The 22,917-nt window shown below is 35.8% G+C and overlaps 1 protein-coding gene and 1 non-coding gene across 7 annotated transcripts in view; both read right to left on the bottom strand.

Moving 5' to 3' along the window:
• Apc (APC regulator of Wnt signaling pathway) overlaps positions 1–22,586 on the bottom strand; it is a 116,405-nt gene extending 93,819 nt beyond the window's left edge. For 4 of the 6 annotated variants that reach the window (XM_021727690.3, XM_005327230.5, XM_078045607.1 and 1 more), the window contains exon 1: positions 22,234–22,370. Coding sequence is in view for 1 of the 6 variants with exons in the window: in XM_021727688.3 (XP_021583363.2) it covers positions 22,234–22,380 (147 nt within the window). In the remaining 5 variants the exon portion in view is untranslated. Of the gene's footprint in view, positions 1–11,057; positions 11,155–22,233 lie in introns of all 6 variants that reach the window. The other 2 variants (XM_078045579.1, XM_021727688.3) reach the window with 2 other exon arrangements.
• On the bottom strand, positions 6,513–6,649 carry LOC120886005 (small nucleolar RNA SNORA2/SNORA34 family). Its single transcript, XR_005728788.2, has one exon. It is a non-coding gene; the product is annotated as a small nucleolar RNA SNORA2/SNORA34 family (small nucleolar RNA).
• Positions 22,587–22,917: the final 331 nt, after the last annotated feature.

The raw sequence follows: 22,917 nt of genomic DNA, 5'->3' as shown, positions 1-22,917 counted from the left end.
AATGGGACCATAAAACTCTAGAAACATTTTGTACTTGCTTTAGGATTAGGGATAGGGAGGGAGCCATTAAAAGATCAAATACTGCAACTTGGGAGGCTGAGGCAGGAAGGATCATGAGTTTAAGGCCAGCCTCAGCAATTCAGTGAGGCTCTAAGCAATTTAGTGAGACTCTGTCCAAAATAAAATGTGCTGAGCATGTATCTCAGCACTTAAAGCACCTCTGGGTTCAATCCCTAGTACCCACATCATACATCAATAAATTGGTCAATCAGTCAATCAAATACTCCCGAGACAGGTCCTTATCACCTCAATTCCTGAAATGCTGTTTATTCTCATCTGCATTTGATACTTATTTCTAACCATTAAGCTCTTGGTTCCCACAAAATTGCCAGTACCTTAAAAACAGGGAGGTACTACTTTAATTGCCTGGCAAAATAGAGGAGGGGCTGTAATGGTAAGAAGGAAAACCTACTCTAGAACAATAAGGAGAGATGAAATGTTTCTGAGATCCCAAATTCAAAAGGTGAAAGAATTTTCCTCTAGAAATAGTGTTATCCGATCTTATATGGGGCTCTTATGACAGTTAATACCGCACATGAATTAAATGGCCTTTTATGGGAAGAGCTTGGGATATAATCATCATGATCAACGATGTTATTCTTATGGGACCATGCCAGATGTTTGGAGTTTTGAACTCCAATTCCTTCTCCTCCATGTTTTCCCGCTCCCACAAAAGAAAACCCAAATTTCACAACAGGCTTGACATGGTGCTTAATATATTTACTAAAATAACACAAATTTATGTAACTCACAAAATTGAACTGTATACTTTAGTACTACATATTAAAAATGCAAGATTAATGTACCAATAAAATAATCAACTTTTCTGTAACTTCAAGCTCTTCAATTTGATTAAAACCTGATGACATCACTTTCTTTTCAGCTTTCTCAAGAGGAGATTTTTTTTCCACTTACATCTCCTATACTTTAAGTCAGGAGGCAGGAAGAGTAAGATACTGAAGAGGTCCAAGAAAGCAAAAGATGTGCTCCCTGAGTCCAGTTACCACCTCCAAACCATTTCTTTTACTTTATTAAACACCCAAGATCTTCTACTATATTACTCAAGTCTGTATCCTCTATTGTAACAAGAATTCTCCTTTTTTTCCCCTTGGTACGAGGGATTGAACCCAAGGACTCTTAACTACAGAGCCATATCCCCAGGCCTTTTTATATTTTATTTTGAGACAGGTCTCACTAAGTCATTTAGGGTCTCACTAAGTCATTTAGGCCCTCACTAAATTTCTGAGGCTGTGAACTTGTGATCCTCCTACTTCAGCCTCCTGAGCTCTGGGATTACAGGTGTGCGCCACAGGCTGTATTCTCCATTCTTATCTGCATTATCAATCTCAGTAATTTCAAAGTCTGTATCTACTTCTCTGGCTTCACAGTTCATTAATTACTTCCCAATACTTACTGCCTTGATCCACTCAAAGACTCCTGTCATCATCAATAATGGCATCAACTCCAAAATCTTAAACAAAATCTCAATAACTAAATCTTCCATCTTTGAAATATCCTTTTCTTGCCCTCTATCTAGTTCATTCTACTATTTCCAAATTCTACATTCTTTTACCTTATTGAGTTCTCCAATCCAATAAAATATGTTCTTATAATTTTCCACTATTCATTACCTTCATCTTTACTTTCCTCTTAAAGTCGACAATAACCACTCCTTTCAAACTTCCAAATCTCTTATTCCTCTTTCCCTTTATTATATTTACCTGGTAAAATCACAACTTTGGTTGAACTGAGCTAATTCACTTTTGCATGTCTTCACTATAGCAACTTATTACACAGCAAGAGGGATAACAGGGCTGGTTGTTTCAGAGTTATAAACCAGAAAGGACAGTCAACACTGCTTAGAGGAGTACTCTAGTTCCAAGAAAGTTTTCTTTCCCACACTCTAAATAAATTCTTCATGTCTTCTTTGACTCCTCAAACCTGTAACAGACCTATTTTACTACCTATTCCTTTCTAAGTTAAAGGACTACTACACTGAGAATACAAAAGCATTGAAGAGAAATTCCCTTACATTTCTCCTATATTACTTCCTTACTGTATACGTATACGTACTTCTTTACTGTTTAAGTTCCCAGCTCCCATCAATGGTTAATACCTCCATTTGTGGATTTCAACTACTCTTGTCTTCTTTAAGAAATCAACTTTTATTAAGTCCCTCTCTCTGCTATATAATAATTTTCTTCTTTTTACTGTATTATTCTTATGAACACACAAACATGATCTAGTATTACTCATCTTTACAAATTCTTCCTTGACCTTAAACTCTTCACTAGATAGGATCCCATTTTTTTTTGCTTCAATATCACACCAATATTTCTTCATTTAGTGGCTTTTATTTTCTCTCTTTAGTTATCCTAAGCCTAAACAATTTCCTTAAGTGCAATTGTGAGGGACACCAATAATCACCAACATGACCAAATTCCATTATCTTAATATTCTTAGTAAAATTTGATAAAGCTAATTATTCTCTTCTTCCTTAAATATATTTTTTATTTTGGCTTCCATTACACATTCTCCTGGTTTTCCTCCTTCCTCCATTTTCATTTAATGGTTCTGTTTCTTCACTAGTCTAATAGATGGGAGTACCCCAGAGCTTGTTCTAGGATTGCCTTCTCTCTTCATTGTTTTCTCACCTAATCTCATGGATTTAAATGTCAACTAGATGGTGCTAAATCTCAAATTTATATCTTCTTTCTCATACTCTCATCTGGATACCCAACTATCTCTCTGATATTTTATGTTGAAGTCTAAATGAGACCTTTAATCTAAACATACATTCAATCCACACATCTCCATGCTCCCGTATCACTTCACACAAACACCTTATAGAATTAAAATTTTCAAATTCTTTTGCAGAGAAATGGATGGCACTAGAGCAGATTATGCTTAGTGAAGCTAGCCAATCCCTAAAAAACAAATACCAAATGTCTTCTTTGATATAATGAGAGCAACTAAGTACAGAGCAGGGAGGAAGAGCAGGAAGAAAAGATTAACATTAAACAGAGACATGAGGTGGGAGGGAAAGGGAGAGAAAAGGGAAATTGCATGGAAATGGAGGGAGACCCTCATTTTTATACAAAATTACATATAAGAGGTTGTGAGGCAATGGGAAAATAAACAAGGAAAGAAATGAATTACAGTAGATGGGGTAGAGAGAGAAGATGGGAGGGGAGGGGAGGGAGGATAGGAAAGGTAGCAGAATACAACAGTTACTAATAGGGCATTATGTAAAAATGTGGATGTGTAACCGATGTGATTCTGCAATCTGTACTTGGGGTAAAAATGGGAGTTCATAACCCACTTGAATCTAATGTATGAAATATGATATGTCAAGAGCTTTGTAATGTTTTGAACAACCAATAAAAAAAGAAAAAAAACCAAAAAAAAACCCCCAAAAACAAACAAAAAAAAGAATTAAATTTTTCAAATTCTTACTCCTCTGAAGATTACCATCATACGTAACAAACAGTTAATTTTTTTCTCAGTTCCATCTTACAATTCACACTATTCTAGCAACACAAATATTCTATTCTTAAACTTATAATCAGAATTCACAACTTTGTGAATGAAAGATACCCTATATCCACTAAGATCTGGATGACACTTGGATCCAATGGCTAGACTGAAGTAATAATATCTACAGTAGAGGGAACTAAGATTTTTGTGTATTTGTGATGGCTAATTTTCTGAATCAACCTGACTGGGTTAAAGGATATCCAAATAGTTGGTAAGCATTATTTCTGGATGTATCTATGAGGGTGTTTCTAGAAAAGATTAGCATTTGAATTAGAAGAATGAGTTAAACAAGACTTGTCCTAAGCAATGTGGGCATCCATTATCCAACCTACTGGAAGTGCAGACCCAAAGAAAAAAGGAAGAGGAAGGGTGAATTCTATTTTTTCCCTTGGGCCGGGACATCTATCTTCTACTCTAGGACAGTAAGAACTGGTTCTCAGGGCTTCCAATTCCAGGACATTCATCAGCCCTCTCATTACTGCCCACTTCATTCTCAGGCTTTCAGACTCATGAATTACACCTGCATTTTCCTGGGTCTTCAGCTTACAGATAGTACTTTTTGTGGGGGTAAGGGGGAGTTACTGGGGATTTAACCTAGGAGCAATTTGTCTAAGCTTCATCCACAGCCCTTTGCTTAGGGTCTTTCTAAATTGCTGAGGCTAGCCTTGAACTTGTGATTTTTCTGTTTCAGTCTCCTGAGCCCCTGATATTACAGGCATGAGCCACTGTGCCTTGCCAGACAGCACTTATGAGAGACTTCTGGGCTTCCATAACCCCATAAACTCATTCTCACAAAATCTCTTCTCTAAATGCCTCTCATGCATTCCCCCCTCCTTCCTATGGGTTCTGTTTCTCTGAAGAACAGTCTAATAAAGGGTTAAAGCTAGAAAATGTGTATTGCAGTATCTAAGAGAAGCTGGGTGTGGTGGTGCATGACTGTAATCCCAGCAATTCCAGGGGCTGAGGCAGGAGGAATTAAAAGTTTGAGGCTTAGGAAGACACTGTCTCAAAATAAAATAAGGGCTGGGGGCTCAATTCCAGAAAAAGAAAAGGAAGGAAGGAAAGAAGGAAGGAAGGAAGGAAGGAAGACTAACATTCAAATATTTAAGTTGTTTTAGGCCACATCCATTTTAAACATAAAATTCAGTTTTGTCAGGAAAACAGACTTTTAAAATACCATATCTTGCAGCAGATATTACATGAATATGGTACACATTTTTAAAAGTACAAGAAAACATGTATGAAACTCAAGTAAATCTATACCTGTTCCTCAACCATCTATAGAGGCAGAGGTAGTCACTATTACCAGTTTCTTTTCTGTCTTTTCAAACTCTAGTCCTCAGAAACCCTAAATTTTAAAAACAATGCTATAGACACTCTGGACAAAAAAATGTATATTATTATAGTAGAATCTAATTTGTGCTTTCATTAAATATTAGTATTATAGAACATGACATACTTAGAAATTTTGAATGATATTTAAGCTATATTTCTAATTTCAAAACTTTATTATAAAGCAGATACTAGATGAGGATAAACAGCCTTCTATTTAAATCTGATCATATAATAATACTTCAGTGTGGAAATCTAACAGAAGTGAGCCTATAGTAAGAGGTAATTAGGAACGAGCAGGTTAGATGTGTCAGATTACAGCCATATAAGCAGATGGGTTGTATGGAATTTCCATTATGGATTACCAGCATAAGGTGAGAGAATCTAGATATTTTACTAATTCCCTGTTTACATAAGCAACTTTTATTGACTTTACTGGGGCTAGAGGATTCACTTTCACGTTCACTTGCTCACTCACATGGCTGGCTGGCAAGTTGGCAGTGGTTCGGACCCCAAGTTGGTCTCTCTCCACAGGGTAATTTAAGTATTCTCATGACAATGTACTAGCTGGTTCGAGAGTGAGCAATATATAGAGACCAAGGTAGAAGCTACTATGTCTTTTATAATCTATCCTTATAAGTAGTATTCTATTACTGTCCTGTAATATCTTACTGGTCACCCACATAGGCTCTATTTAACATAGGCGAGAACTAGGAAAGCCATGAAAAACCAGAACTCCCCCATTTAAGTAAGGATTAAAGCAGCATTCTTGTTTTTAGTGTCCTGGTAATCTCAAGGTGAGTTTGTACAAAAAGGTCTATGCTATACAACCTTTTTATTATTTATGCCCTACTTAGGAAAATGCTTGTTTGAGTATCAAGCTTTTTGCAGTAATTTTTAAAATTATGTTTACTCTCTGATGAGAAAACATATTACGTAAAGATACTAATACTAGCTTTCTCTTTGATGGGGGCGGGGTATAGTATTGGGGATTTAACCCAGGGGTGCTCTACCACTGAGGAACATCCCCAATCCTTTTTATTTTTTATTTTGAGATGAGATCTCACTAAGTTGCCCAGACTGGACTCAAACTTGAGGTCAATCCCCAGTGCTGGGAACTGAACCCATGCCTGTTAGTAAGTGCTCTACCATTGAGCTATATCTTTACCTTATTATATTTTTCAGCCTACCAAATAAGACGCTATCCTGATATTTTATTAATACCTACTCTTAAATTTAAGATCAAGAAGCAAATTAAGTGTTACAACTCTAGTAACAACCAAGATGACATGACAAGAAACAAACTGGCTTTGGTAACATAAAAGTAGAATATGGTTTTCTAAATTTTGTGTACAGGTGAGTTTTAGAAAAGTTACCTGATAGAAGCTCCCTGTATCACTTCAGAAAATACATTTTAAAAATACATTGTTAAAACAATTTGTTTTCATTCTGTAAACATAAAAACTAAATCACAAGAAGATTAAATGATTTGTCCTAATTTAGTTAAAGACAGAGCCAAACACTTGAACCCAGTTTTCTTTTTCTATTGATCCATGGTCAACAATCCTTTTTTCCCCCCCTTCAGATGTTTCTTTCTATTGAATTGACTATTACACTTCTAAAGTTCTGAAGTCGCCAACAGACCATAAAAAGACATTACTTTAGGCTCCTGCTTGAAATCAACAGCCTCAACAAACTTCTGGCCTTGATTCAGGGCCAACCAACTAATTCCTACATACAAATCTGAATATATTTACCATTAACAGAAAGATATCAACCATGATAGCAGTGATTGGTCCTTAATTTCAATAAAAATAGTCTACTCTGGAAAAATAGCAAATGAGTATAAATGTATTAAGTATGAAAAAATTTGCATGCCTTAATTAAAGTAAATGATGATTATGGATAACATAAATAATGAACGAGAAGCCACAACTACTAGGTTTACATAGAGCCTTCAACAACTTCATTAAAAATAGATTAAAAAGCCAAGTAAAAGATTTTAATCTGCAACTCAGTAAAATTGAAATAAATTTAAAAAAAACAAAAAACCATTATAGTCGGGCACACCTATAATCTCAGTGATTCAGGAAGCTGAGACAGAAGGATAACAGTAATTTAGTGAGGCCTTAAACAACTTAGTGAGACAAATAAAAATAAAAAATAAAAAAGGGCTAGAGATGTACCTCAGCAGTAAAGCACCCCTGGGTTAAATCCCTGGTACAAATAAAACATACACACACACACACACACATACAAACATACACACAACAATCTATTTACCAGGCATATATAAGTAATATTTATCAAACATAGATGAAAGGGACCCTTTTCCCATCTAGCTATTCTTATCAATTCCTTACATCTAACATTTTGTCAAGAGAATTTTCATGGTTTAAGTCTAGTTCTTAAGGTCTTAAGAATAATAATATTTAATTAACAGGCTGTCACCTGAATTGAGATGTAAATTTTCTGTCAAAGATCTAATTCTATGCTAAGTCAAGAATCTCATCAGTCCAATATAAACTAATAGGAAATCAAAACACATAATAACTTATCATCAAATATTATTAAGTTGTGGGAAATTTTTTTAACAATATATAATTCCAGAAAGTACGACAGTGAAGGAATAACTGAATTTTGAAGCTACCATGATATGTTATATTGATAAAACACACCTGATTTTCTACCATATCACTTGGTTTTTGAGTGAGTATTACATTTCTGTGAAAATTCCTACTAGTTTCAACTGAGACCGAACTTAATAGTTAGTTAGAATTCATGTGTTCTCAGTGAATATTCAACCAAATTAGTCCAATAATTAAAATAAATTTGTAGATTTTGTCCATAGTGACACTTTTCCAATCTGTAAGTTTACTTATGGCTGACACATCTTCAAGTGCTGTTGATATATAAACTGATGTATGTTAGAGAAGGAAAAGGAAAAACTCTTGTGTTAAAACTAAGAAACTCTTGAAGAAGAGCTATTGAAATACTTTAAATTATATCAGTCTCTGAAATTAAACTATGGCAAAGACAAGATAAAAGATGACTTAGAAAACATCATGGGTAGAATGTCATAAAACCTAATTAAAGATACCAATTATCAAGATCTAATAAACACCAAAGAACACAATAGGGAAAATGTGTGTTATAGTAGTAAGGCAACAATGACAAAATTTTGGAAATGAGATAATAAGAACATTGGCTAAATATGTAAAATGCTATTATAGCAGCAGCACAGTATCATTCATACACTGTCTGAGGTACTTACTCTAGAATAATTACTGCTTTACAGAGGGTATTATTGAAGTAAAAATCTTCAGAAAATGCATATGAGTTGTGTAGTCCTAATCTGAAAAATCCCAAATACTCCAAAATTCAAAACATTTGGAGTGTTGACATGATGTTATAAATGGCAAATTCCACACTTGACCTCATATGACAGCTCACAGTCAAAATGCAGACACACTAAAAATACCACATAGGAGCAGAGGATGTAGTCAGTGGTAAAGTGTGTGCTTAACATATGCAAATCCCAGAGTTTGATCCCTAGCACCATAAAAAAGAATTTTAAAAAACTATATAAGATTACCCAAGACATGCACACATATATATTCCAAATTAAAAAAATTCAAAATCCTAAATACTTTTAGTCTCAAGTATTTTTTGGTAAAGGATACTCAACCCATATGACAGTCTACTCAGGAATAGCACAGACATTAATAAATGCTGAGACTGAAGGCCAAAACAGTTTTACATCTGAATTTAGTCACAGATAGCAAACTTAAAGAAATTAAAATACTAGACTAATGAATTTAACTTAGGAAGTCTAAACTTAATTGTTTATAATAAATATATGATTAATCAAGATGCATTAATAAATCTCAGTATATTAATTAATTAATCAGCATTAATAAATCTCAGTATATTGTTATTGATAAATCATCAGCTATACCTAGTAGAATGATACAGCTGAAAAAACCTTAAGGAATTACTAATAAGGGGGAAAGTCTGAATTTTTAGTCTACTATAACTTAAGCAAGTTACCCACCTCCCTCAGGTTTCTGATTTCAATTCCTAAGACAAGATGAGTGGGATTGGAAGGCACAAGAGAGATTTTACCAAATCTAGAGTTACTTTTAATTCTAAAATTCTCTCTCCTCCTCATTTCATCCCTCAGTTTTCTAAAGCCAAGTGAGCAAATCTAAAACAAAGAGTTACTTCAATCTAACAAAGCAGGGAAGTAAAGAAACTATAATTAACATGAATCATCAACTTAGTGTCTTCTTTTAGCAGAGAAAAAACAAACAAGTAAACAAATTCAGAAGTTCTAGGCTTCCTTATAAGAGGTGTTTTGCATTTTGTTGATGTATCAATTTAAACGCAAAGAGAGATGATATTTCATACTAATAGCTATGACTTATAACAAGTCAAATCGTTATTAAATTTTCATCACCATCGTCCCACTCAAGAACTGCCCTCAAATGAATGCCCATTAATGTAAAGACCACTATAGTTTAGTTTGCCTAGAATTTCTAATCTCTATGTTTGACTTCCATTTTTATTTTTTTTATTTATATATAATAGCGGAATGCATTACAATTCTTATTACATAGAGCACAATTTTTCATATCTCTGGTTGTATACATAGTATATTCACACCAATTCGTGTCTTCATACATGTATCTTGGATAATAATGATCATCATATTCAACCATCATTAATTACTCCATACCTCCTCACTTCCCCTCTAACCCTTCTGCCCTATCTAGAGTTCATCTATTCTTCCCATGCTCCCTCTCCCTATTCCACTATGAATCAGCTTCCTTATATCAAAGAAAACATTTGGCATTTTGTTTTTTGGGATTGGCTAACTTCACTTAGCATTATCTTTTCTAACTCCATCCATTTACCTGCAAATGCTATGATTTTATTCTTTTTAATTGCTGAGTAATATTCCATTGTGTTATATATGCCACATTTTTTTTTTTATCCATTCATCTATTGAAGGGCATCTAGGTTGGTTCTACAATTTACCTATTGTGAATTGTGCTGCTATAAACATTGATGTGGCTGTGTCCCTGTAGTATGCTGTTTTTAATTGACTTCCATTTTTAATGGATTTAACGCTGAATTAAAATTTAAATTACATATGTAATATTTTAATAGTTCTTTATTTAATTAAGCCTATGGCATTCTACCCATCTCTTTCTTGTCATTCTTTTCATTTCTTCTGATATCATTTTTAGTGTTTCAATAGCATTCAATTTACATTAATGTAAAGACTACTATAACTTAGTTTGCCTAGAATTTCTAATATATATATTTGACATCCATATTTAATGGATTTAATTCTAAATTTAAATTACACAGGTAATATTTTAAAGATACATGGTAAGAGTAAAAAAATCATATTTTGTCCCTGAAATGTGAAAGAATACAAAATAAAAATCAGGACATCCACATAGCACAAAAAGAATGCTAATCTTAATTATGAAAAATAAACTCCAGGGGCTGGGGATGTGGCTCAAGCAGTAGCGCACTCGCCTAGCATGCGTGTGGCCTAGGTTCGATCCTCAGCACCACATACAAGGATGTTGTGTCCGCCAAAAACTAAAAAATAAATATTAAAAAATAAAAAATAAAATAAACTCCAACTTCCAAGAAAAAAAAATACTACAGGACAAACTTGTTTATAGTTCCTTCTCAGCTCAGTGTATTCTCCCTCTAACCCCACATAATCCTACTCCAAAATGTTTATATTATGTTCTGTTTGCTTACAAAAAGGACAATTCCTGCCCTAATGTGCTATTCACAATATCAAATATTTTGATTTCTCTAATGAAATAAAATATCTTCTGCCTCTTTCCCTTGGGAGTTTTGCAAATAATAAGAACTAGTCTGATCTAAAAAAAAAAAAAAGTTAAACCACAGCTTTCCCAGGTATTCCTATTTATACTATAAAAGGGCATTAACAAAAGGAATACTTCATTTATTCCTCTTGCAGAAACAGCATATCAGGCAATTTGGACCTACTATCCCTTCAAAAGCAATTTAAAGATTGATAAGATATCAATCTTCTTAAAAGCAACAAATAACTACTAATGTAGTAAGAAATGACTAACCAGCTCAAATCCATTAGAAGTCAGGAACCCAGAAAGGTGATCTCAGCTTTTGCCTTTTGAGTTTACAAACAAGCATTTAAGCTTTGATGTTTGTTGCCTGCAATACAGAACAGGGGAGATGAAGGGTGAAAACACTGTTGGCTGTAGGCTGAGATTCTCAAGGGTTACACTCCTAGAATAAAAAGGAACCAAGAGACTAAACAGTGTTTTCCACTAGTATAATAAAACACATGCAATAATCAACCTACAAAGAGAAAAGTTTTGTTTTGGCTTGCAGTTGTAAAAAGTTTCTAATCCATAATCTAGAGGCTTCATTGCTTTGGATCTCTGGCAAGGTAGCACATAACAGCAGCAATGCATGGCAGAGCAAACTTTCACCTCAGAAACCAGGAAGTAAAGCAAAAAAGGAGAAAACTTGGACCCCAAAATTATCTTCTATGGGACACTAACAATGCTAACGATCTCCCACCAGGACGCACCTTCTAAAGGTTCTACTACCTCCCACAGCACAATGCTGGGACTAAGTGCTTAACACATGGACCTCTGAGGAGGCTACCCTATTCTAACCATAACAAAAACTATGCAGTTAGGTCATATTTAAGTTTCTAGGTGGCCCAGGAAAGTTAAGATATGAAATTTGATTAAGATGGTTTTATACCCTCAGGTATTTGACAATAGCAAGTAAATATCTTCTTTAGAGAAACATTAACTTTATCATATATCAGATTAGTTCTACAACAGACAAGTAATCAGATTCACAGAGACTGGGAAACACTGGCATTAAGAAACAGCAAAATAACTATGTTATTATACTCAAGAAGATAAAAGTCAAACTTTCTTAAATTTTTATTTTTTACTATTGCTTAGACTGAAAACTATAAAACATACATATAAAACTATAATATAGATGAAAAATAAAAATTCTAGTACTGTAAAATAAAATAACCTAAATCAAGTACTTACTAGATGAATAAGCAATAGGTAAAACAGGTGAAAAAAGAACTTTGAAAATTAAAAAATTCAAAATAAAGCCTCAAGGAAAAAACAAAGGGAAAAAAATCGTAAAAGAGGGTTAAAGACAGATAAGATGGTCTTAACATACTAACTTGGAATCCCAAAAGTATGAGAGAGAAAATGAGGCAAAGGTAATATCTTTTTTCTTTTTATTTATTTATTTTGTAGCATTGGAGATTTAACCCAGGGTTGCTTTACTGAGCTACATTGCCAGATCATTTTATTTTTTATTTTGAGACAGTGTCTTGTCTTGCTAAGTTGCCAAGGCTAGTCTCAAATTTGGAATTCTCCTGCCTCAGCCTCTGCAGTAGCTGGAATTACAGGCATGCACCACTGAGCCCAGGAGGTAAAGGTACTATCTGAAGAAACTATGGCTAAAGAATTTCCAGGACTGATAAGACACCAATTCACACATTCCTGAAGTCCAAAGATTAAATGTGTATGTACAGCATGGTGAAAACAACAGAAAAGAAAGATAAAGTTAAAAATCTTGAAACCAAAATGATAGGTACTTTAAAAGGAGAAATACAAAGAGCTAATAATTAGGGAATGGGATAGAATGAAGTAAACATCAACCTAGAATGTGCTGAAAGAATATAAACTGTTATCCTAGAAATCTATATCTAGAAAAAAATATCCTTCAAGAATGAGATAAAATGGCTGAGTTCAGTGGCACACACCTGTAATCCCAGCTACTTGAAAGGCTCAGGCAGGATTACAAATTCAACTTGAGCATTTTAGGGAGACCTTGTGTTAAAAAAAAAAAAAAAAGTGTGGGTAGCTCAACGGAAGAAGTGTTTGCCAAGCAAGCAGGAGGCAAAAACAAACAAGTGAACAAAATCAAAGGAGGTAAAATAGACATTTTCAGGCAGACTAAATAAAATTTTAAATGAAAATGATTCTAAGTGGAAGAGTACAGGAAATGTAAAATATGGTAATACATGAGTTAACTGACACAGAATACTGATAGTGTAAAAGAATAGTGAGGGAAAAGGAAAATAGGAATGAACTAAAATGCACAACATTATATGAGTAGTGTTGCAAGTAAATAGAATTATATGAGTAGTGTTGCAAGTAAATAGAATTCACTTGCATCATCTTGGAAGAAAATAAAGTTATTGGTTAATATTAAACTTTATGGGGCTGGGGATGTGGCTCAACCGGTAACGCCTGGCATGTGGGGGGGCTCTGGGTTCAATCCTCAGCACCACATAAAAATAATAAAAAATAAAGATGTTGTGTCCACCGAAAACTGAAAAATAAATATTAAAAATTTCTCTCTCTTCTTCTCTCTCTTTAAAAAAAATTAGACTTTATAAGAAGTATATTGTGATTTCTAGAGTCACTAGTAAGAGAAGAGGGAAAAAAAGGTCATAACCTCCAAATAATGAGGGGAAAAATCTGAATGATGAAATGGCCAGTTAATCTAAATAACTATATATATATATATATATATATATATATATATATAAATAAATAAAAGGAAAGAATTAGGGAGGGGTGGGGGCATGGGGATAGGAAAGATGGTGGTGTGAGACAGACATCATTACCCTAGGTACATGTTCGATTACATGAATGCTGTGACCCTACTTTGTGTACAACCAGAAGTGAAAAATTGTGCTCCATTTGCATACAATACCCCAAACAGCATTTTGCTGTCATATATAACTGATTAGAACAAATAAATTAAAAAATTTTAAAAAAGAAAGAATTAGCAGATATCACAAATGTAAAGTATATAATATGATTTAAATCCAAATATGTCACATAAAAGACATCTAAAACAAAAGAATATAGGAAGTCTGGAGGTAAAAGAATGGAAAAAGACATGCTCATGCAAACAGTAATAAAGAGAAAGCTGGAGTTATATATTAATCCCAAACTAGATTCTAATGCAAAAAGTACTACTTAAATAAAAGAGGAATGCTTCATAATATAAATTCACCGAGAAGACATCATTATTATGCATTTCTATGCAACCACTAGCACAGCCTCAACTGTATAAGTTGACAGAAACTACAAAGGAAAATCAAATCTTAATGAAATATTTTCACATACTCTTTTGTAACTAATAGGAGCAAACAAAAGATCACTAATAATATTAAGAGCTGAAATACAGGTTAACAAACATGACTTACTGAAAAAAACAACACTACACACACTAACTACAGAGAAGAAAAGACAATAAATAATTGGCCTTTTGTATCCATGGAGTCTGCATCCCATCAATCAAAAATATATATAAACAACTGTACTGAACATGTACAGAATTATTTCCCTTGTCATTATTCCCTAAACAATTCAGTATAACTATTGACATAAAATTACATTGTATTATGTATTCTAAGTAATCTACAGATGATTTAATGTATACAGAGGTTGTGCATGTTAAAGGAGAATGTGTCTTAAAGGAGAATGAAATTATGGCATTTGCAAATAAATGGATGGAGCTAGAGAATATTATGCTAAGTGAAATAAGCCAATCCCAAAGAACCAAAGGCCAAAAGTTCTCTCTGATATGTGGATACTAATTCATAATAAGTGGGGAGGGGAAGAATAGAAGTATTTTGAACTGGACAGAGGGTAGTGAAGGGAAGGGAGGAGGCATGTGGGTCAGAATGATAGTAGAATGAATCATACACTATTACCCTATGTGCATATATAATTACATGAACTGTGTAATTCTACGTCATGTACAACAAGACAAATGAGAAGTTATACTCCATTTATGTATGATATGTCAAAATGCATTCTTCTGTTGTGTATAAATAGAACAAATTTTAAAAAATGAGAAACTGTGGGCTGGGGATATAGCTCAGTGGTAGACAGATTGCTTAGCACATGTGAAGCACTGGGTTCAATCTCTAGTATTGCAAAAAATAAAAATAAAAGAATAAAAGAAGGGGGTATCAAATTATAAAAACTTTCCACTAAGAAAACTCCCATTCCAGATGGTTTCTCTGCTGAATTATTAACAAATATTTATAAAGAAATAATTCCAATCATACATAAATTCTTCCAGAACAAAAATGAGTATCATTTCATTTTTTAAGGCTAGCACAATGTTGATTTCAAATCCTGACAAGGATAATGTAGGCTCTTTCACATGTACATCATTTCATGACTTAGCCCATTACTTCATTCATTTAGATCTCTTAGCTCAAAAGCTTCTCAAAAAGCCCTTTGCTTACCAGCCCATCTAAACTAGCATCCCATTAGGCTTTCTCCTCTGAGCCTATTAATTTCAAAGCTTACATACTACCTGATATTATTTGTGTGTATGTGTGTGTGTGGGTGTGGGGGGGGTCCATGTATAATGTTTTTTGACTATATGCTTCCCACTGAGATTTAAGCTCAAAGAGAGTACAGACTCTGTTTTGTTCACTATTCTTGCCACACTACCTGCACATAGCAGACTCAAAAAACCTGGGATTTGTTTGTTTGCTCAATTAGTTTTATACTATCCAGGGTCTTGCATATACTAGGCAAGCACTCTACCACTGAACTGTAACACCAGCCTCTAAAAATCTTTGTTAAATAAATGACACCTGTGTTCAGCTTTATTACTGAGAAAAACAGACAATCCTCCATATCCATGGGCTCTTGAGTTCAACCAACAGTATATAATAAATATTTTGGGAAAAATGTGTCTAAATTTAACTTGCAGTCTTATTCCCCCTCTTGTCATTATTCCCTAAACAATATAGTTTACTATTTTTTTTTTTGAGAATTTTAACATTTATTTTTTAGTTTTCGGCAGACACAACATCTCTGTTTGTATGTGGTGCTGAGGATCGAACCCGGGCCGCATGCATGCCAGGCAAGCGCGCTACCGCTTGAGCCACAACCCCAGCCCTATAGTTTACTATTTACATAGCATTTACATTGTATTTGGTACATGCTGAGTATCCCTTATCCAAAATGCTTGGGACCAGAAATGTTTGGGATTTTGAATTTTTTAATATTTGCATGTGCACAAGGATGAGACCTAAGTCTAAAAATGAAATAACTTATGTCTTATATACACCTTAAACACAGTCTAAAGGTAATTTTATGCAATATTTTTAGTGCACCTCTTGAGTACAACCTATCACATGAGGTCAGATGTAAATATTCCACTTGCGGTGTCATGTCAGTGCTCAAAAAGCTTTGGACTTTGGAGCATTTCAGATTTTAAATGTTTGCATTAGTGATGCTGAACCTGAATTATAAGCAATCTAGAGGTGATTTAAAGTATATGGAAGAATATGATAGGTTATATGCAAATACTATGCCACATTATACAAGAGCATTCACAGTGGACCCTGGAACCAATCTCCTGAGGGTGCCAAGGGATTACTCTAAAGGCAAAAACACTCCTAAAATTCAGAAAGGCTTTCAAATGAATTCATACTCTATTAATTATCAGAACATTACATATAGGCTTTGGTGGTAGGGGTACCTAATGTTCATAATTCAGGGTTCAACAAAAACTGTTGTATTAGGCACAAAATCATTCAAAATTCTTTCTATAAATGATTGTACCATAAGTCAGAGTATTCTACACATTTAGACTTTAAGAACATAAAGATAATTAAGACAAGGTGAATTAATGCATGAGATAAGGAATAATACAGTCTGTTATATATAATAGAGACATAGAATATAAAATATGGCATAATAGAGGAAAATAGGTGTTTAGAAATGGTTTCAAGAGTGGTGATATTGAACAAATACTTGAAAAATCAAATACAAAAAAATTCTTCATTTTTCTGGGTGTGGTGGCATATACCCATAATCCCAGCTAACTTGGGAGGCTGGGCAAGAAGACAGCAAATGCAAGGCCAGTCTGGGCAACTTTGCAGGACCTATCTCAAAATCAAATAAAAAAGAGCTAGGGATATAGCTTAGGGGTAAAGTACTTTCCTAGAATGCTTGAGAGCATGGGTTTAATTCCCAGGACTTGGGGGGAAAAATATATTTTTCATTTTACTTTGTATGTGAAATAAGGGTGCTGTCTGAAAGTACTACAGTAATTTGCTATCATGAGACAGGTGGCCTGAGAATAAAACCAAAACAAGGGAAATGACAGAGCAGACCAATTAGAGAAATTGGGCCAAGTCCTTCATTTCACCTGAGCCACTGGATTATATCTTAGCTAAAGTTTAACTACAAGGAAGTAACACTTCCTTTTTTGTTTAAGCCAGTTTGAATTTGGTTTTCTGCAACTAAGAATATAATACAGATGAATCCCAGTGAATTCTTTCAAAAGGCACACTATTTCAGTGTGTGGTGGCATTTTTGAAGGGACAATTCTTTGTTTTTTTATGGACCATTCCAAATATCACAGGACACTTACTGTGTTTGGCTTCCACTCACTAATTGTCAGTGGACCTGACGGTTACTATGACAACCAAAAATGTTCCCTACATGTCTCTCATTCCTAAAGGGAACCACAAATAATAGTTGTTACATATCACTGTTTCTCATAGTGGCTTTACTGGGTATGCTTAGTGTACTTAACATCGATCTTTAAAGAACCCAGATATTCTAATGTATCATTCAAATTTATTATAATTTTACATATTAATCCATTTTAAACAGTCAGTTATGATTATATGAATATTTGGTCAAAATTCTTTGTTTAGCTTACATCAACTCTTGGGCAAAAGTTTACTATTGCTGTCTGAAAATTCTTATTAAAACTTACTTCTCAATACAATACTATAAAAAGTATGTCACTGATACTGTTACCTTCTCTTCAGTCATTTGCCTTTTTCCTAGACTGAAATGCCACATATTGATTTTCCTAGCTTCTCTGCAACCAGGTGATAGACATGCCAGGATGGACGTCAGATACAGACTTTCTGTTGTAGGTTTTTTTGCCTAATCAAGAGATGAGAGGGCAAACTCCCATTTGTCTTTGTTAGCTGTCTGTCAACTATGATGCCTGAGTAGAAAGAGCCATCGGCAACTATGATGGGACAAGTACAAAAGTCAGCACACTATAAGGATAGTCAAATTTAAAGATGGAAAACATCTGGACCCTTGATAACATCACTGTTCAGTTGACTAACCATGGACTCCTTCAACTCTAAACTTCTTTTTATGTGAGACACTGTTTAAATCATGGTTAACTGAGTATTCTATAACTTGTGGCAAAATATAAGACATATGCAAGATCTGACCACTGATTGACAATGGAAGAACCACTAAGATGACCGCAAGGTTTTTAAACTAGGTGGCTGAGAGACAGGTGGTTACAAAAGAGAAGTCAGGAAGAGGAGGAATACAAACACAAACACACACACACACACACACACACACACACACGTATAAATACAGGAAGTGAGGGTAAGTGTAGGACATAGATAAAACTGATCCAGTTTGGCCGAGTTAGACTTACGGCAGTAATCTTAAGAGAAACATGCCAAATAGTAAAAATGGGAAGTAGAGTTACAGAAGCGAAAAATAACCACACAGACATAATTTATAATCATAAAGACAAAAACGATATGATCACCAAGAAAATACAGTGAAAAGCATAGATTCTTGAAGACACTTGTTACCTTTGTAGGATCTATTCCACCTCTCTGCACTATGCTGCACTCCTTATTTTTAGAAAGGATTCATTCCATTGGCAAGGCCAGTTAGAATTCCGTCCCTCTTAACAAAGATATTGTTACAGGCTTGGCGGCATGATCTTCTTTTTGTTCAGAGTAGAGCTAAGGATTTTGAGGAAAGGTTAGGAGAGAAGCAGCCTCTCTCTCTTTGAAAGTAAATGGAAAAAGCTATAACGTGAACATTGCTGGTGGCCATCTTTTTGAAGCCAATGTGAGCATAAAGCCCAAATGAGAGAACAAAATTGAGAGAGTAGAGGAGACATTGGACTTTAGCTCCAATGACATGATCTCTGAACAAACAACACTTCAAGTCATTTCTATCTACGTACTTACAATTACATGAGCCAATATATTACTTCTGCTCTTAAATCCTGTTTGCAACCTAACTGATAGAGGGAACAGCTGTGTTTAGGGGTAAGAACAAAGTCAAGAGAGTGTAGGAAATGTGAAGAAGCTTTCAGAGAAATAGGGAATCAAGAAGTACAATGTAGCCAGATGCGGTGGTATATGCCTGTAATACAAGTGGCTTGGGAGGCTGAAGCAGGAGGATCGTGAATTCAAAGCCAGCCTCAGCAACAGTGAAGCCCTAAGCAACTCAGTGACACCCTGTCTTAAATAAAATACAAAACAGGGCTGGGGATATGGCTCAGTGGTCGAGTTCAAACCCCAGTAGTCCCCACCAAAAAAAAGTACAATGTAGAAGAACCAAGAAATTAAATCATCTTACTACCATAGAATGTATTTCACAAATGGTCTAAAGAAATCAAAGATAACGGAAGAAAAGCTGTTGGATTTGGTAATTAGAAGGCCACAGGTGACTTTTAAATACACCAATTTCAAGAGTAATGGAAGTCATGATGAAAAGGAAGGATGATTTTATTAAGAACTGCACAATGTACTAAACAATTGGATGGACATTTAACAGGTATTAACTTCTTCCATACTCACTGGGTGAACTTAGGTACTTTATAAACACAGAATAGTATGAGTAGCAATATGACGACAGCCACAAACTACTAAGTGGTTTTAACAGACTTCAAACACAAGATTAAAAGATTTATCTGGCTCAAAGTCAATCTTCGTCCCACTATATCAGGCTTCTGGAATGAAAAAAAATGAGTCGTTAGGGAAAAAAATAAAAATTTAGTGGCATAGCAGATTCAAAATTCAGAATGGTCTGCTAGAGTTGAAAAGCATACAGCACTTGCATCTGGTAGCCCTGAAAAAGGCATAAGCATGTATGTAGTTTAGAGAGAGAGAGACTGAAGGTGGATAAGAAGTGATATAAAGGCAGTTCTAGAGAGATGGGAAGGGATGATCATGAATACATCTGGAGGGGGTTGCTGTTGAAAAGAAGAAAAGACATTTCCTCTTCTAAGATATGAATAAACAAGGGGATAATATTAAGAAGAAAACTGGGTAGTAGAAGATGGTTTTTTTCTTAATGCAGGAAAAGATCAAGTTATTTGCTATAAATGAGACAAAATGGAACACAAGACTAAAGACCCAGCAGAGTACCCAAGTTGGTATGAAAACTAATCAGTATTCTTTATGTAACTGCTTTTTGGAAACCCTCAGGATTTCAGGGATCAAACTGATAAAGATGATGAGACTTATTCAGGACTGGGGACTAGAAAGGTTAAAACTACAGAAAGTGAAGAATTCCACGCCATCAATAAAAACTTGGTATAAACTGATTATCCTGGTTACATAGGGAAGCAAATGGCATCATCAGTAGGCAAATGGATTGGATGAACAGACAAAGAGGTTTCATAAAGAGAATGAAAGGGAAAACAGATTCTTTAAGAGTGGAATAGTGAGAAGTTTTAATGAAAGTTTATGGTCAGAGAAGTTTTGACACGGAGCTTCAAATCATTTTTCCAGAAGCAGCCAGCCATTGATTGAAGCACAGCAGTTTCAACTTCCCTATTGTCCCTTCAAATGAAAGAACAAAACTGAGAGACAAGGTCTAAAATGTAGTCTTTGGATATGGAAAAGTGAAGGTTGCCAATAAACAAATGAACTACAAGAATCAAACAAAAATATTTCATATTAGAAATGGAACAATTCTATCTCTAAAATTATAAAAGCCCACACATTTGCAATCTTAAAGGGCATACTATATCTCATATATATGTACATATTATACATATATATATATGTTGGTTTTTTTGGTACCAGGGATTGAACTCAAGGGCACTTAACCACTGAGCCACATTCCCAGCCCTATTTTGTATTTCATTAGAGATAGAGTCTCACTGAGTTGCTTAGTGCTTTGCTTTTGCTAAAACTGGCTTTGAACTCCTGATCCTCCTGCTTCAGCCTCCCAAGCCACTGGTATTACAGGTATGCACCACGTTTATAAAAATATAAATATAAGCATTATTTATATTTTTAAGCACACAGTCTATGTTTTCCGGGCTCAATACCTAATCCAATTACAGGAAAAGATGAAATAATCAGTCACAGCAACTTCATCTACTATCACTTTGATTCTACAGTTTGTACTTATAAACCCTGGCAAGGTACCACATAATTTATTTAGGACAGTTTCTTATATCAATAAATTGCGATGAGCCTTGCCATAGTAATAAAGAAGGGAGAGAAGAGACTGGCACAAACCTAAATTTTACAGAAATTATTAAGCATTATAGGAATTGTCAAGCAGTAGCAACAATTGAGAATACAAGCAATTTGAGAAGTTTTGAGCTTAAAAATTTTTTTTTCTCTATTTTAGTCCTTCTTAATGTAACAAAGGGTCTGTACAAAACAGGATTCTAAAGCTTCAGTGTGCCATCTAAGCCAACAGTGAATAAAAGAATGAATCACATATCTTTTCTTGGGTCGTTATGTGATATATTACATTTATAGGGTCTTCTTTTTTAAAGGGAACATAACAAGTACCAATTCTTTCACTGGATCTACAAAACCCAGCCTCAAAAGTCCAGAGAACCTAAAATTTACTACGCCGAAAAAGATTAATTATTTAGATGAACAACCACTTGCCATTACCAGCTTCATTTCCCTACTCTGCATGAGTTCTAAGAGTCAGTCTTTCCTAAACCATCCCAGTCTCCGGTAGACTTGATTTCCCTAAGGTGAACAGAATTCGCCGGCCTCTGGAATACAAGCTTTTTTCTTTGTGACTCCAAATGCCGGGCTTTCCAATAATCTTCCTAGATAGAGAGCTAAAAACTTTGAAAAGAAGCGATAAGGTCGAAACGAGGAAGATCGGGAAGCGACTGAAACTGGAGGGGAGGGCGACCCATCCACCAAACGCGAACCGGGCACAGTTCTCAGGGACGAAGCTTGCTCAGCAGACAGGAAAGGTGAGGAGGGCAGAGGGCGTCACAACCGTGGCCCACCATATGAGAATGAAGAACCTGTGAAGCCAGAGGCCAAGCGGAGGCCTAAAAGGGGGCGCGGGAGGGAAGGGGGTGGGACGTGGAGACAAGGGAGCCGCAGAGCCCGCCGAGCCCCACAGGGTCCGTATCGCTGCGGGGCAAAGTAGAGGGAGCTTTGCCAGGGCGGGAGACGCCAAAGCTCACAGCCTCACTCACCTGCCAGACGTTCGCCCGGCGGCCAGAAGCCTGGGCTCTTCTGCCGGTCACAGTCCCTGCCGCCGCCGGAGCTCCAGGACCGAGAGTCGAGGATGGTACAGAAGCAGGCAAAGCGGCTACGGGACCGGAGCCCAGGGAGACGTACATAGGGGGAGCTGGGGGCCCGGGAAGGCAACTCCGTGCTTCACCTTCCTCACCGGCAGCCAACAGCGCTTCCCGGGAACAGCATCGCGCCAGCCTCAGTCCGCTGCTCCCGGGCCTTCGCCCGAAGCTCCCCCCAAGCAGCGGCGGGGTTTCCGGCGGCCACACTCCGCCCCCTCGCTACTTGGCTTCCGCCATCTTGTTGGAGGCGGGAAAAATGCAATGCGCACGCGCGAATGCTGGCGGGCGTCCCGCTGTCCCCGGGCCCAGGAGCCTTAGTGCGCAGCCGCGTGGGCCACTGCGTTCCTTCTGAGACGTCCAGTTTCTAGCAGTTGGCTTGTGCATATATGGCTGCTGGGGGAACGGACTCATGAGTTGACAGACCTGTTCACCTTTCCTGAAGTGTATTGCAACCAAATGAATAGAATATTCTGCGCACACTGCACTCAGTTATTCTGCAGTCATCTACAGACCTCCAACCATATACCAAGCCCTGGCTAGCCCCTGATGATAGATTGGTAAAGCATGGCTCTAGCGTGCCAA

This window comes from Ictidomys tridecemlineatus, chromosome 1 (assembly GCF_052094955.1).
Source record: "Ictidomys tridecemlineatus isolate mIctTri1 chromosome 1, mIctTri1.hap1, whole genome shotgun sequence".
NCBI lineage: Eukaryota > Metazoa > Chordata > Mammalia > Rodentia > Sciuridae > Ictidomys > Ictidomys tridecemlineatus.
This window is presented reverse-complemented; position numbering and strand designations above follow the sequence as displayed.